The 17,207-nt window shown below is 31.0% G+C and overlaps 1 protein-coding gene across 1 annotated transcript; it reads right to left on the bottom strand.

The window, feature by feature from the left end:
- Positions 1 to 2,876: 2,876 nt before the first annotated feature.
- Positions 2,877 to 3,980, bottom strand: LOC101261063 (transcription factor MYB64-like). The gene is made up of 2 exons (XM_019215555.3): positions 3,858 to 3,980; positions 2,877 to 3,780 (listed from the first exon to the last, which is right to left on the bottom strand). Exons 1-2 carry the CDS (start codon positions 3,975 to 3,977, stop codon positions 3,208 to 3,210), a joined length of 693 nt encoding a protein of 230 aa, XP_019071100.2. The 5' UTR covers positions 3,978 to 3,980; the 3' UTR covers positions 2,877 to 3,207.
- Positions 3,981 to 17,207: the final 13,227 nt, after the last annotated feature.

Raw genomic sequence — 17,207 nt, 5'->3', positions numbered from 1 at the left:
AATGCCACATGGAATTGTCATGTCATTTTGGCTTTACCACATAACATTTATATGAAAATGGAAAGATATTCTGACTCATAAACACCTAATCGGACACATAAATCAACCCCTATTAAATAAATTATCCGACCAATTTTCAACAATTTTGTTTAATTTTATTTTTTCGATAAATTTCGAAAATGAGTAATTGATTAATAAAAAATATAGGAAAATATGAAAAAAGTATAAAATTAATGCCAAAAATTCATAAATAATTATAGTAACCTTAAATTCAATTTAAAAATTTTTTCTTTAATTTTTTATATTTTTCGATATATCCCAAAATGAGTAATTACTTAATAAAAAGTATAAAATATATATAAAATTAACGCCAAAAAATTTAAAAATTAAATACAGTAACCTTATATTCAACAATTTCAATATTTTTTTAATTTTTAAATTTTTTGACAAATCCCAAAAATGAGTTTATTAACAAAAAAATATGAAAAAATATAAAAAAAAAATTATGCAAAAAAGAAATAAAAAATAGGAAAATATGGAAAAATGTAAAATAAAAAAAATTGTTGAAATTATTGAATTTAAGATAACTATATTTATTTGTGAATTTTGACGTATATATTTTTATCTTATTTTCATATTTTTTCCTTTTTATTAAAAAATAACTCATTTTCGGGATTTGACGAAAAATATAAAAAAATTTAAAAAAATTGTAGATTGAAATGTTACTATATTTTGTTTGTGAACTTTTGGTGTTAATTTATATTTTTTTCATACTTTTCATATTTTTTATTAATCAATTACTCATTTTTCGAGATTTATCGAAAAATAAAAAATCTAAAAAAATGAAATGTTAGATTTAAGGTTGCTATACTTTTTAAGAATTTTTGGCATTAATTTTATATTTTTTTATATTTTTTTATATTTTTTATTTATCAATTACTCATTTTCGGGATTTACCGCAATAATAAAAATTAAACAAAATTGTTAAAAATGGGTCGGATGGTGTATTTAGAAGGAGTTGATTTATGGGTCGGATTAGATGTTTTTGAATCCGAATATCTTTGCATTTCATATAAATATTTTGTGGTAAGGCCAAAATGACATGTAAATTACATGTGACATTTAAAGAAATGAAAAATGAGTTGGATATACCCAACATGGCAACTAATGCTCATTAGGGCATATTTGGACCAAAAGTTGGACGGCGAGGACATGAGTGAACCAATCTTTAAACGGAGAATATATCTAAACTTTTTCGAATAGTTTAGAGGCATATTTGACTCTTTTCCTTTCTTTAAATGAAATAATTGTGTAGACCATAAATCAAACAAAGATTTTTTTTTTTGGTAGTTAAAAATCATGAAACAATATGTTTATTGTGACAATTCATTTTTGTTGAGTTCCTTGAAAAGAAAAAGACATTTTTGCTCCGGACTAATTTTTTTGAGAAGCAAAGCGTTATTTGATATCATGTACGCAAATTGTGGGAGAAGCACCAATTAGAATAAGGGTCTTTTTTTATCTTTAAGAAAAAGATAATGGAAGAGAAATCTTTTTTCATCTGCTAAACTCTCTACACCAAACACAATTGCTCAATCTATGGAATGTTAGCCGTTTGGAGCTTTTTCTCGTTAGCTCTTGCACATTTTTTTTCACTTAGAAAACGTTCATCAAGTGAACTTGTGAGTTAAAGTTCAGGTAAAAACAATAACCTGTTGAGGAATTTTATGAAGAAAATTACACAAAACGCTAATCTCAACAAGTGGAATAAAACAAAAATGAAGCCTAAAATCATGTAGATCCACACTTTGACTGAACAAGAACGAGCTAAGACTTGTTCACACTTCAAATACACAAATAAGGTTTTGACCAAGTGAAACTATTCTAGATATTTCCTTAATCATTCATTCGTTACCCTTGCATTCAAACTATTAAAAACATGTGATAACTAAAAATACACACAACAGTTAATTTTTTTAAAAAAATAAAATTATTCAGTTCATTTTATTATGTTTTCTGGATTCTCTTTTATCGATGAGTATTTTGGAAAACTTACTCTCTTTTTTTCTAAATATTATAACATTTTAGGATTAAATTTATATGAGTGGAACTGTAAAATAAAATTGAATTACTGTTGTACATCTAATTTGTGTATTTTAATATTACATGCATCATAAAATTATTAACCAAAAAAACAAGTTTTGACTACTTTATTCTTATTTATTCCTTAATCTCAATAAAATATTGTACTACATTTATTGAGTATTGATTATCTCTTAATTTGCTACTGATTATTTTGGAGTATTATTTTTAGTAAGCGCGGAGACTACATAAAATGGACAAAAAAAAAGTAATAATTACCTAAAATTATCTAATAAACCTCATTGTGTTAAAAGATATTTTACAAAATCCCTTATTTTTTGTGGTGACGGTATTAATTTTCTTTCACCCAAGTTAAAAAGAAAAATTAAGCAACAGAGGAAAGTGATATAAGAAACTAATAATTAATTATTTGTGATGTCGCTATTCTCCCTCTAAAATATCGTGTTTGTTCAAGGAAATGTTACAATTTGTAATATATATAAACGTGCATATATTGTTATAACAACATATTTAAGTATATAATAATTAAACTATTGAAATATAATATCAAACAAGGTAGTGGTAGTGTGATGGTAGATTAAGTTACAAATGTTGTTAATGAGGAAATGTGATTTGCTGGATTGAATGTGCTGAAGAATGAAAAAATAATTATAGGAGTATAAATTAACTTGGAATGTGTTACATTGTTCACAGTACGATTTTTAAGTTAACGGATCTACTTTGTAATGGAAAAATGATTTGCTTCGTTTAATCAATTCTATTGAATATAAATTAGTATAGTAAGTCGAAAGTAGGAAGTGATATGATGAATACATAAACATCAGTTAGTTAGCGGTTTACGTCATATACATACTTATTTAGAAAATAACATAAACCCAACGGGTTGGTCTTCAGATATTAATGTCATTCAACTAAAAACCAACAACATGACAACATACATAATCTGATTCAAAAAGGAAGCAACTTTATAGCCTATAGACTGACAGAATTAAGGTAGTAACAAAAGAAGTCATGATGATTAAAGCTATAAAGGCAAGCTAGCAAGCATAAATTAAAAAAACGAAAACTAACAACTGGTTGGTTATATGTATATCATGACACTAATTAAAAGAATTTGTTGGTGGAGGTTTGTTGATCAGGGTAGCTAGAAGATAAAACCATGTCTTTGTTTCTTCCTGATGAAAATGAAGATGAAGCAGCTTGATCATATTCGGCCTGATGAAGATAAAGTTGATGTTGAGTGGTCATATTTGCCCCATCCAATGAATTATTTCCAAACAATTTTTGCATGAAATTCATTTCATCATCATATGTTTGATTAGTGAGCAAAGATGGAGTGTCGTCATCGTCATCGTCAGAATAGGGATAGAGATAGGGACAGGGATTTTTCATGTTATTATTATCATTTGTTGGAGGAGTAGTACTACTACTACTACTAATACTCATATCATCACTGAAGTACTTGCTTCTAATATAATCTTGAAGAACATTCGACCTTTCCTCTTTTTTCAACTTATTCCTCCGTGAAATTTGCCTTCTTTTAGTTGCATTCCAATGATTCTTAATTGCGTTCTCTGTCCTTCCAGGAATTCTTTTACCAATTTCTGCCCATTTATTTCCAATTTGCTTATGCGCTTCCACTAGCATCACTTCTTCTTCTTCACTCCACGTCTCTTTCTGAAACAAATTCTTACTTAATACTGAGCTTCACTAGTGAAATTAAAGAATTATATATGAATAAGAAGAAGAAAAACCTTGATATCTGGTCGCAAATGGTTATGCCATCTCTCACGACACTGTTTTCCTGCTCTACCCACCATATTCTCAGCTATCTGAGCCCATCTCTTCAATCCAAACTGCTTCACCAACTTCATCAAAATCCTTTATATGTATATAATATATTTCAACAAATAAATTATAAAGTTGAGTTTAATATCTTTCACAATCAACACACATATATATATATATATAAAAATATATGTACCTGTCTTCCTCTTCCGTCCACTGACCCTTGACTAACATAGTCACTTCTTTTGCATTTTTTCCCGTTTTCTTTTGCTCTTGATTAATCCAGTACTGAGCACCATTTTCTTCTATGTTAACATTATTCTTTAAGCTTTGCTCAGGAAAATTACTATTATATCCACTTGTACCATCATAGCAACCACCTGCATGTTGATGAGTAAAAACATTTTGATTACTCCATAACAACCTATTTATGTCTGTTAATGGAGCTGGAAATTGTTGATAAAAAGAAAAGTTATATGGTAAATCATAATGATTTCCCTCTCTATCTCCACCTTCCATGCCAAACAATCAACACCAAAATCTACTTAAACCACAACTGAAACATGACTACCAAATGCTCCCTACACAAACATATATTTATAGTATACCTTTGGATTGCTTTAATCAATCTCAACCGTTCATTTTAGTGCTCACCATCTAACGGTTTGAAATAACTCATAACCTTCCTCATTGCACAAACTCGAAACACAAATATATCAGTATTTTTAGAAATATATCAGTATTTTTAGAATAGACTAAAAATAAAATTAAGTCACGTAAAATGGATATAGTGTTATAAAACTATAGAATAAGAAGAAGAAACTAGAGAGAAAAGAAGAGAAGACTTGTTATTTCTCTTGATGAATGAATTTACAATGAAGAGGAGCACTCAATTTATAGGAGAAAATCTAACTTGGTCCCCAAGTAGGAGGACTCTTTAATCATATCCTAAAAAGGACTCCACATGATAGACATTCATTATAATACCAATACTTTATAATACTCCCCCTGAATGTCTAATTCATAGATGATGTGCCTCGTCAAAAGCCTTACTAAAAACTTTAAAAAAAAAAACTCTAGTAAAAGAAAAGAGTACACATATCTATTAATACGCATCTAGGCTACCTCATTAAAAACCTTACAAGGAAAACCAAGTGGGACAAAACCTCGTAAGGGAAAAGAAGTACAACGCGTATTCACCCCCCCTAATGAGAACATTAATTCAGAGACTTGAATCTTCGCATTCCAAGCTTGTGCACCATCTTCTTGAAAGTTGCAGTTGGTAGAGACTTGGTGAATAGATCAGCCACATTGTCACTTGAACGAATCTGTTGCACATTTATCTTTGATTTAATTATAAACTATCTATTTTACCTTTGATAAAATATTTTACTGTCACAGAAAATTCTATCATTCACTTTGTACCACAAGTTTTAAAATGTATAAACTTCTTTCCAAGTCAAACTTTTTTCAAATAAAATGGGACGGGAGTAGAATTTTAAGTAAATGGTAATGAATTTCATTATAATTACACATAATTTTGTTTTTCTTACTTTCGTTAAGTGTTTAATAAAACTTTTCTCTTCTTTTTTGTTAACTCTGTACTTTATATTTTCTGACATATTGAAGGTAGCTAGATTAACACATTTTTCTACAGTACATGATTTTAGTTTAACACTGCAATTTTCACGATCTGAGATTAACCTCTAGTAATGATATGTAGTTTAGAGCCACAAGAAAACCAAATCTAAACCATGTTCTGTGACTGTCATGAATTAAGAAAATATATTAGCAAAAATTAAAAGTAATTGATGCGGAAGCTGAATTTGAATAATTTATTAAATCCAAAATACTACAGAGGATATCTAGGGGAAAAAAGAAGCTAAACTACTATCTTACTGAGAAAGCCTCTGCTAAGATGTCTTTTTTTTTTTAACAAACCCCAACTATCTCTACCTGACTAATAATGGCAAAACTAAATACTTGAAATAAATATAATGGTTTGTAACACGCCATAAAATTTTTAAATTAAGACTCGAATAATCTTTCATTGTGAGTATAACATTTAATCAAGTAATTTCATATTTTTTAGTACTAAGATCAGGTCACTAGATATGACACCTTGAGTTTCAAAAATTGTTATGAAATGGAAGAAACTATAGAAAGAAAATGGATAAGATAACTCTTTGTTGTAACAACCCATAAAATGGATAAGATAAGAAATGTTTAATGTGTCAAGAGTGCCTAAGATTAGACCAGGGTTCACACGGTTTGATGCGCGTAGAATCACACCTCGGAATCCTTGCTACATCCAAGACAACTAACTTGGGGAGTTAGTTGAGCTAGTAATGGTTGGGTCCAACCATGTAGGACTCTCGAATATGAAGATTCATTCGAAGGAGTCTTTACCGGACATAAAAAGAGGAAATCTTAGGTTTGGAAGATCTAGGGGTAAAATGGTCTTTTTCCAGGCTAAGGTAGTATCGTAATTACCCTAAATATATATTAATAATTTATTTAATAAGGGGAGGGGTATTTTGGAAAGAGAGGGCCGAAATTGGGTTGTTGAAGTGAAGTCTTGCTCCACCGGGTTCGAACGTAGGTGGAAGCAATGGATTAAATTGTTTTTATTTTAAGTTGGAAAATTAATATAATTAATTTATATTTATTAGTTATTAGATGATTTAAAATAAAAGAAAATCAGATTATTTAATAATTAAATAAAACCTCATATGACTAAGTCCTAAACTCGAATCCTAAGCCTAAAAAACTCTTCTCTCCCACGCTCATCTCTCTCTCGCACGTCTCTTTCACTCTCATTTACATTTACTCTGCCAAAATAAATCCAAAAATAGTAGGTAAACTAAAGTTCTTCACACTTGAAGAACTCACACGAAAAAAATAAGAAAAATAAACGTTAAATCGTTCACGTAAGCAAAGAGAAGGTTTTTCGTCGAGTTTGGTGTTGGACGGGTGTTTGGAGGAGTTCTTTTGGAATCAAGTCGAGGTTTGAACGTCAAAAAGGTAAGGGTTCTCTTCCCTCTTGTTCCCTTTCCCAAGAGAACCCCTAAGGTTCAGACGAATCTATTTCAAATACTAGGATTGTTTCCCGTTGCATGTCCCTGTCACTAGCTCCCATTGAATCATAGGTTGGTTATGTTTGCTGGTAGAAAACTAGGGATGAAACATTTTTTCGCGATGATTATGTTTATGTGATTTATGTTGATGTTCCCAAAAATAATTACGTTTGTATGTGTGTGTTGCCGTGGCTATTGTTCATGGTTTAAGACTTGAAATGACATGATAGTTCTTTATATTTCATGTGCACATGTTGATGTAAATGTGATGTTCATATGAGTTGAATGTGGTTGATTTTAGAGATAATCTATTGTCTAAACTAATCCATGAAAACACACCTAAAATGTTCTAAATGCTCTACGAAATTCCCCTAAGAACTAAGATGAAAGGATGCTGAAAAATTAAAAGAAAATTTCGAGCTTCTAGTGATGAATTTCGGTCAGCAAAGAGGGTTCAAAATGTTGAAAAAAGTGAATTAAAACAAGTGAGGTCATGGAGGATTGAACATGTGACCTCACCATGTTAAAAAACATGATAATAAAGAAGTAAAAAGAAATGTGGTGAAGGGGATTCGAACCATGGTATTGGCTGAAAATGTAACTTAAAAGGAAAAAAAAATAAGAAATGAGAGGAGTCGGATTCGACCCACCACCTCTCAATCACTTTAAGAAGGAGAATAAAAGAAAAATAAAGGGTAAGCGTGTGGGATTCGAACCCACGTCCTTTTAGGCAGATTAAGGAGGAGAATAAAAGAAAACTAAAGGGGGAGGTGTGTGGGAAAAGAACCCATGACCTCTTAGCCATATTAATGAGGTGAATAAAAGAAAATTAAAGGGGGAGGCTTGTGGTATTAGAACCCACGACCTCTAAGGCTGATTTTACGGAGGAGAATAAAAGAAAAACAAAGGAGGAGGCGTGTGGAAATCGAACCCACGACCTCTAAGGTATTTAAGGAGGAGAATAAAAAAAAAGAGAGGTTGTGGGGGTTTGATCCCACAACCCCTCGGCCAAGAAAGAGATTTTTCAAATGATAAAACTAAAAAGGAAATGGTGATGTTGGGGCTCGATCTAGGGTCCCAATGTCACGTGGACTTGAATTAAATAAAAATTAAAATGTAAAGTGTTGTCCAAGGGATTTTAAATCGGGTTCCCTTGCCCAAATTCTGTATTGATACATAAGTAATAGGTGAATTAAATATTCAAGAATAATGCCGCTTACTTAGATCGAAATCGAGATCTTGGCATACATACAAGATGCATAAGCCTTGTACTACATAATCTTAGGAAGATATGAATCACTTAAACGAGCGATGAATGAAGCCTCATGACTTGTATGTATAGACCCATAAGTCTAGAATATGTTTAAAATAAAGTGAACCTAATATGTATGTAATAAAATGATGTAACCCAAGAAAGGTTAAGTAAGAGGGTAAAACACACTAAATGACCAAGTGCATTGACACATAATGAAATGAACAATGAAATGATGAAATGAACAAAGAAATGATTAAATGAACAATGAAATGATGAAACCCTAGAAGGGTTAAGTAAGAGTGTGAAACACACTAAATTGCCAAGTGCATTGGCATATGATGAAATGAACATTCACGTAAAATGGGGTGAGTAATTATTAAGAGCAAATGTGTTAATGTTTTAATGAATAAGGTGACATCATGATATGAGGCTGATATAAAATATAAGATCAATCTCAAATGAGCCTAAGTAAATTTACCAAAATGTACTCACCTATGAAAGTGTAAAGTTAATGAAGAGACCAGTCTCAATGAATGCTCTAATAAAAGTATCGAGATTAACACACTTAATACTAATGATGGAATGAGAAATCATCTATTGAGATATAATGATCTCATACTAGAAGCCATCTTCCATGACGTATGAGTTGAATGTAGTGGAACTTTATACAAAGCATCGATAGACTAGCTATGAGCGGTGATGCCATCTTTCGGGAATGGCGGATGTTCATATAACTCTTATGAGATGAGATTGTTCGCCGTGCCAGGTATACGTCTCCTTATATCTCCTAGTCTTCAAACCTATACTGCCGATATATGGATCTGGCAGGGTTCAATTCCTATGTATGCTAGCATGTTTTGGGTCACTTTGGTCAGTGATTCCACCTCTTTTTGGTGTGGGGTTTCATGATACTAGATTTCATGATTCTCACAGATCTATGTCAGTTAAAGTTAAAGTTCCTAATGAATGAATGAGGTCAGCCTCAAAAGATGCACATAATGAAACGAATGATACCAAAGATGTTAGGATAGGATAATCAAGAGGTGAGTTAGATTCAAGTAATGACATTAGGTCATGCTTGGTCATTGCACAACGAACCCAATGAAAGTATTAAACTACATCCTAGGTATAGCTGGTGTTTACACTGGCCTATGAATGAAATGAAATGAAGTACATATGAATGAACGATGCAGACTCCCTAGTTGAGGTCCCATATATTGAGCCCTCATTTTTGGGTAGTCGTAATGTCAAATCCACGATTCCAAGGTCTCATGGCATACAAATGAATGATATGAACAATGTTATGTGTTAAAGGAATTATGATATGTGCTATGTGTACGCTGTTGTGTGTTGCGTGCAAAATGTTAAGTATGATGATGCATGTTACGCTCATGGAATAAATTTTCTAATTTAAATTTTGAAAGCTCATAAACTTTCCTAATACAAATTTGGAAATGTCACTCACTTTCCTAATCTCAATTTAGCAAGTCCAATGACTTGACCTGCTATAATCAAGTTGCTAGGAAAATCCTATTCTTACTCATGCATGTCCTTGGCGTGTGCTTGCATATACCCATAATTAGTACATGTGTGTACTAACACTATACAACTCTAAACTTTTAGGTGCAGGCACAGGTGGACGCTAGAGCTACATGATCAACGTTGCATTTATCCAGACGTCGAGCATTCATCCGGACTTGGTAGGCCCTCATGCTTTTGAGGATACTTGCCCATTTACATTCTAGCTTAGTTGTAGGATTGAGCTAGTGGAGTATGTTCCACTAGCGTTTCTTTCTCGTTTTTGTTCAAACACTGTATTGGTGCCATTTTTTCAAGTACATCTTTATTGTTATACAAATTATTTCTTTCATTTGATGATCTTAATGTTAGATGGTTGATGGTGAACAATTACGTATTTAGTAGAATGTTTAGTAAGCCTGTTAAGAAACAAAAAGTTTCAAATTTTCCGCTAAAATTAACGTAGACGAAGTAAGAATGACGTAAGTAGGCTTGTCTACGACCTCTGAGAGGTCAACGACGCCGGTCTCGTCTGGGGTGTAGACTCCGATCATGACATTTGTATTGGTTCTTGCATACAACAATATTTATAAAATAATATGAATATAACATTCCTAAATAAAAAATTCGTCACTCTTAAAATCTCTTAATTACACCTCTTGAATAAAATTTTAAATCCCTCACCCCTAGTAAATTACTTTGTTATTATTGTTTTGTAGGTGTTCGTACATTTGATTTAATATACTTTCTCTGGTTCATAAAGAATGATCTGGTTTGACTTGGCACGGAGTTTAATAATATAAAAAAGACTTTTGTATCTTGTGATCCAAAATTTAAGTTAGGTTAAATGTATAAAATTTTCCTTTGATCTTGTGGCCTTAAACATGTCACATGGAAAGCTGATTTTACAATGTTACCAAAAAAAAAGAAAGAGATCATTCTTTTTTAAACAGACTAAAATGGAAAGGAGGTCATTCTTTTTTAAATAGATTGATGAAGTAATATAATTAAATATTGTTATCAAATATACAATACATACTAAATTAGATGTTTTAGCTCTAGTATTAGATTAATTTAAACATTCATATTATGAAGTGTTTCTAATTTAACTGAACTTTGAGATTGTCAATGTTTGTAAATCAAACATGATGTGTTAAGAAGAGAACAATAGAAAACATAAAAAATCATAGTTTAAAATCTTGAGAAACCCCCCTCTGTTTATATTTAAAAATGTGTACTATTAGTATGTGCAGATTGTTTCTTATCATAAAACATATAGAATATATACTACATTGTGTGTTTTAAGAATTATAAAATAATAATATATTTTTTTGATAATGTAGTTTAAAATTTTGATGAATACCCTCTTTTTACGGACAAAAAAGTGTAGCGTATGAAAAAGTTCTCGTGATGCCTTATATAAAAGAAGTCACGACCCTTTAGAAAAGTTAAAACCATTCAGAATGGTTAATACTCATCAGAATAGTCATAACTCTTCAGAAAAATCATAAATCTTCAAAAAGTCGAAACCATTCGCATAAGTCACAACTGTTCAGAGTCGCAACCCCATAGAATAGTCACATCCATTCAAAAATGTCACAACTCATCAGAAAAGTTACAACTCTAAGACAATGTCACAAGCCTTCCATATGAAAATTTGTGTACCTTTAATATAATATAGACAAATAAAATATACTACAATATAAAATATAGATTATATACTACATTTGGCGTTTTAAGTTGATGGTACATAATAAATTACATTTAAGTTATTAATTTATTCTTTTAATGTGGTATGAATAAAAAAGAAGATAAATATATATTATTATTATTTTATTTAATATGAAATTATAAAAAATAAAGAAAACATTTAAATTAAGGATGATAGATATAGTATATAAAATTGTCTTTTTTAACATTGTGCTCTTAAAGATGTTTTTTCACCCCCCAAGAAAAAATAACATTCTCTATTAAACTAAATAAAAATAAATAACAAATAAATTGAAAACTCAAGAAAACTTATTAAATGTAGTTTTGATTCTTTAAATAAGTTTTTGCTCAATTAATTTTTCTTCAACAGTTCGAGAATTTTCAAATTCTTAACATCAAGTTGTAGTTTGTGCACGGAAAATCATTGAACTTCTTGTCATGAAGAAGTTGTGGCAAAAGTATATTTTATGGTTATGAAAATGAGTGCATATTAATTATCACGATATTCTTCTGGCTTGATGTTGGGTTATTGCATTTTCCTTTTTCCGTTCACTTTTATTGATCTATCTAATTTACCCATAAAAAAATATTGTAATTGCATAATCGAACAACTCTCACAATCTTCCTTATTTTATGTAGAAACGAAAATTTACAAAATTTATAGTTTAAAGTGTGAGAAACCCCTTCTGTTTATAGACAACAAAGGATAACCTGAAAATGTGTTTATCGTGTCTTTTTGTCAATTGGATGTATTATAGTAATTTAACATTGAAGTTACGGAGTTCATACTTTTAAGGTAGTATATATAATTAAGGATAATCTTTCTTAAAGAAGAATCCTTCTAGATACAAAATTAAATAAAACTAAATATTTTGCAATAAATGTAAACCCTAGAACTTAATGTAAATTAAATACTATAAAAATAATTTTAGACTAAAAAGAAAAAGTAAAAAGATTCTAGAAAATTTCAACATTCCCCCCTCCCCCCACCCCCCAACCCCAAACTCAAGTTGGTGTATCTGAGTTGAGTTTGAACACTTAAATATTCTTCAAAAATCTTTTACTTATCTTGAGTGAATTTGAACTTGCACACTTTGTAACATGAGATTTTTGTTTGCAACTTCCAAATAATGCATCCACCAAAAGAATTTTCCTAGTGTATTTTCTTTTTGCAATATTTTTAAGGAGAATAATCAACTTTTATTTTTTGGTAGTTTGCATAAAAGATACCTTCAACAATTTTATCTTGTCCGAAAGCTCTTCTTTGTTCTTGTGCTTGTACAGGACTTATTAATTCAACATAGAGATTGTCGATATATCTTTAGACTCTTCCAAAACAGATATTTTAGAATGAAATCTCTCGGAAATAGTTACATGAAACTTTTCAACTATTCTATTATCTTTAAAATCCACACCAAACAATCTGATTCGGTTGACAATCACAGAAATTCTATCAGAATAATTAGTGATTATCTCACCTTTTGCATCCTAAGAGATTCAAAGTCTCTTTTCAAATTCAGAATTAGATTTTTTTTGCCTAGTTCACTTACTCAGTAATCCTTCTTATATTTTTTCAAAGTTCATTTTATTTTTTCACATGTATTGATTTTAGAGAAAATTGAATCTGCAACTGAATAATGAATTATAATTTTAACATTGTGTTTTTTTAATTTTCGCTTCTGTGTGAAGTTTGATTTAAGAATCAAATACTTTTTCTGTGTGTTTGTGTATGTTTTGGACTTCCATTACAACTTCCCACAAAATCAGAAGCCTCAACATAAGACATCATCTTACCGGCCGAAATTCGACAATTCTCACCATTGAAGGTTTGTGGGGCATTAGAAGAAAGAGTATTGCTTGTTATGGTTTGAGATATAGGTTTAAAATAATATAGATTAAAATTTGATTATAAGTAGCCCTCCATTAAAAATAAAAGCACGACTAAAATTGTTCTTGCATAAAAAATAACAGCAGCACGGGTTCAAAATAAGTTGAAAACAAATATGAATTAAAATTTATTGAAAGTTCTTCTTCAACAAACTCATAAATCCATTAAGATCAATGTAAGGTTTTGATAGAGATTATGGAATGGAAGAAATTAGAAAGAGAAATTAAAGAGAGACTGAATGATAACTCATTGTATTGATTCTTGCATTGATTTAAATAGAAGAGTACATCCATATTTATAAATAATTAGGAAGAATCTTTCTAGATACTAAACTAAAATAAAACTAAATATTTTGAAATTAATGTAAATCCTAGACTTGAAAGGAAATGAAATACTATAAAATAATTTTAGACTAAAAAGAAAAAGTAATAAGATTCTACCAAATTTCAACAAAAAGAACTAAATTGGAAATAAAGAGTCTGAAATTTTACAAGCTGTGCTTAAGTTATGAGTTTTAGGTCAACTTCAAACAAATGTAACTCAGGTGACCAGATGAGTCAGGTGTGCAATAATATTCCAAATGTATTTACGGTTTCTATGAGGGTGATATGCTCATTTGAGGCCCGACATTCCAATTAAGAAAAGTTACTCAAAAATATGAGGGGTATTTTAGTCCTTTACTTACCCAATTGGATTTAGGCGTTTTTAGAAAGTTTTTTACGATTTTATATTGATTAGAATAACTTTCATTCATTCCCAAAAGCGTTGAGGGATTTAGAGAAAAGATTCACGAGAAATTTTTTTAAGTTTCAAGCGTTCGTTCAAGAAATTCAAGATTTCGCTAATTCTTTGAGGTATATAAGCTTCCATAGAGTTGAGCTTGTTAACCTACACACCAATCATGAGTTTCTTTTGCTAATCTATCGATATATTTTGAGAAATTTAATTTCTTGGTGAGATCTTAATAAGTATTGTGAAGTATCCTTATCGATTATGTTTTGATGTAAGATTCTAGTTGAGTTAACTTCAAACGACTATATCACTTTAAATATAAAGAGTTATGTGATCTATGACCTATTAAATTAAAGATATTTGAATATTCTTTCTAACCCCACAAAATTTCTGTCAATCCACACTCTATGTAAAAAGTTATGGTTATTTCAGTAACTTATAGAATATTGTTACGAATTTAGCCGACTATATGGAGCAGCTGATTATCCAGGATTATTCTCTAACTTCCCCTCTGGCTTTCTATAATTTGACCCTTGGTTAGTTGGTTATTTGCATTTGAGGACAAAACATTTTAATTCTGGTGGCGTGAAGCCCACACATTTTGTGTTGATATTTGTGTTTTGTGTATATATTTGGTCTACTCTGTAAAAATTTACACTACTTTTTGTGGATGATTGAGCTTATGGTTCCCTTTTTGGTTTTAACTGTGAAATTATTTTGACCCTCAGAAAATTTTTAAATCTTTCTCAAATCTCCACCTATGTATGCACTTAAACGTGTTTGTTCATTAGAAAATTTGAGGCTCGCTTTTGATCAATATCGATGACTTAAATGGTGCTTGCAACCAAACGAACATGAAAGTACGGCTACGATGAGGCTAAATGAAGTTGCATAAACAATATGTGAACCCTTTTCATCTCGTTGTGACTAGCCATGTATCAAATTGATTCTCTTGCGATGACCATTGCACACTAGCAAAAGTGTGGAGTTTTGTTTGACTTAAGTGTCGATGTCTAGTGTGATAAGCTTACCTTGAAGCATGCATGACAACTCCTAGAATTTGCCCCCGTTAGCAAGTTCGCGAAGTAATGTTTTCTCTTTGTATGATCTTAGGCATTTTTAAAGAGTGTGAACCAATTTGACATAGACCTATTTAATGACCATCCTTGTGAGTGTGTGAACATCTCTTGAAAACCCCTTGAACCCTAACCTTCTTTGGAAGAAACTTGATGAAGATTAGACCTTTCTTTATCCATCTCCCTTAATCCTCATGATTATTAGTTTGATTGAAATATCCAACTTAGGCAAAATCCTAAGTTAGGGGTGTGGAGAAATAAAAAACAAAAGTGAATGAAGTGCAAGGAAAGTCTTCCTTAACCCATGGTGTTGAGAAAAAAATGTAAACCCTCCATATAAAAAAGAGAAGAAAAGAATATAAAAGAAATTTATGGAGTAAAGTCCAAAAGAAATAGGGTTTTAAATCAATCCATGGGAAGTAAATAATAAGGTGACTTATAAGCACTAAAGAGAATTATGAAGGAAAAGGAACGGAAGTGTTGTGAGCACCACAATTCATGAGGATGATAGTCATTGAGCCTAAATAACCATAAATTTTCACTCAACCCCATTATAATCCTTCAAAAAAGACCCTTTTTGATGAAAATACGGGCAAACCTGTCAGTGAAAGCATGCATTATGTTCCTTTTTGTAAGAATTAACGTTGAATATTATTCTGGAACTTTAATTAATTATAACTTTGTTTGTGAAAATGGAACCATAATTTGTTTGAGGGCAATCAAATTATTTTGTTGAGCTTGAACTTGCATTTGAAGTAAGTACCGTGATCTCGAGAATCTCTGTTAATGGTGTGTCAAAACTTGAATATATGAGTACACAATTGATCTTTGCATGAGTATTTTGAGTCTTGTTGTGCACATTCATGATTGAATCTTTTGTATAGCTATTTGAGACATCCTTGTTGTACTACTTAACTTGAGTTTCACTTGAGGACAAACAAAAGTTTATGTTGGGGGTGTTGATGAGTCCGCAAATTTTACTCACTAGGGCTATATCCCAATAGAAATAGTGTCTTCAATTGCTTCTTTTATCTAAATATCGGATGAAAACCCTTAAGTTTGAGGTATTTTAAGTTTGAAGGAAGAATGAGCACTATGTCGCAAAAAAGGACAAAGAGGCTGAAAAATAAAGAAATGATAGGTTAAGGATAACCGAGTCAAATTGGTGAGTAACTGAAGGGGCTTACGTCGCCTTTTCTTCTAGTGTACTCAGCGCTGAAAGAAATGTTTAAATTTTCCTTAAAAAGTAGCAATTGGTGCATTTCCGAGTAGTTCCGTAGGGTAGTACCATATCGCCTAATTATCCAAAACACAAAAATGCTAAAGGCTGGTACGAGATAGCAATGCACTCTAGCAATGGGCGAATCACCGAGTTGATCAATGATTCTGAATAATGCGGTCAAACAATCCGTTGCAGCACAAATATGTAAAAACTATAAATACTAGTTAGAATTGTAGTTTTAATAGTTGGACAATTATTATAATTTTTTTCTAGAATAGATACCTTGACAAACTTTTGCTATAAGTTTAAGAGGATTTTGAAGACTTAAAAAAGAGGAGGGTTTCATCATCAAGATTGGGACTTGGGTCTCTTTGATTCGTCATTCTTTGTCCTATTTCAAGACTTAAATCTTCATACCCAGTTGAATTAAAGATCAATTTAGTATAAATTTCTATCTCTTATGCATGTTTACTAAAACCCCCAATTTTTGGGGTATGATTTAGCGAATATGACTCAAGATTGTTGTTAGGTCTTGCTTTCTGAAAGATTAAGTGTAGATTAATGGTAATTTCATTTAGTAGTTTTGGATGAATTTGATGAATTTTTAGTTAAAAATACAAGTTTATTTATGTGTTTTCAACTTTTTTAAGAGAAAGGTTACAAAACTAAAACTACTAGATTGCTGGCCGGTGGGAGTGGGTCGGCATGTTGTTCACCTCGTGAGAGTGAACCCAAGTCTTATTCCCACACACTCAGCTAGAGGGAGTGAGTCGTTAAAGGTGACACTGGTCTTCATGCGACAAGTGGTTGTCCTAGAGGAACCAATTCGTAGCGGTAT

The sequence above is a fragment of the Solanum lycopersicum genome, chromosome 9 (genome assembly GCF_036512215.1).
Source record: "Solanum lycopersicum chromosome 9, SLM_r2.1".
Classification (NCBI taxonomy): Eukaryota; Viridiplantae; Streptophyta; class Magnoliopsida; order Solanales; family Solanaceae; genus Solanum; species Solanum lycopersicum.
Note: the sequence above shows the minus strand (reverse complement) of the source record. Positions and strands in the feature narration are given on the sequence as shown.

Bases quoted from the DNA above. Each gene is read 5' to 3' on its own strand.
- LOC101261063 (XM_019215555.3), bottom strand. From the start codon at position 3,977: ATGAAGTTGGTGAAGCAGTTTGGATTGAAGAGATGGGCTCAGATAGCT. The intron at 3,781-3,857 runs GTTTTTCTTCTT...AATTTGTTTCAG, and splicing joins ATTTGCGACCAGATATCAAG to AAAGAGACGTGGAGTGAAGA.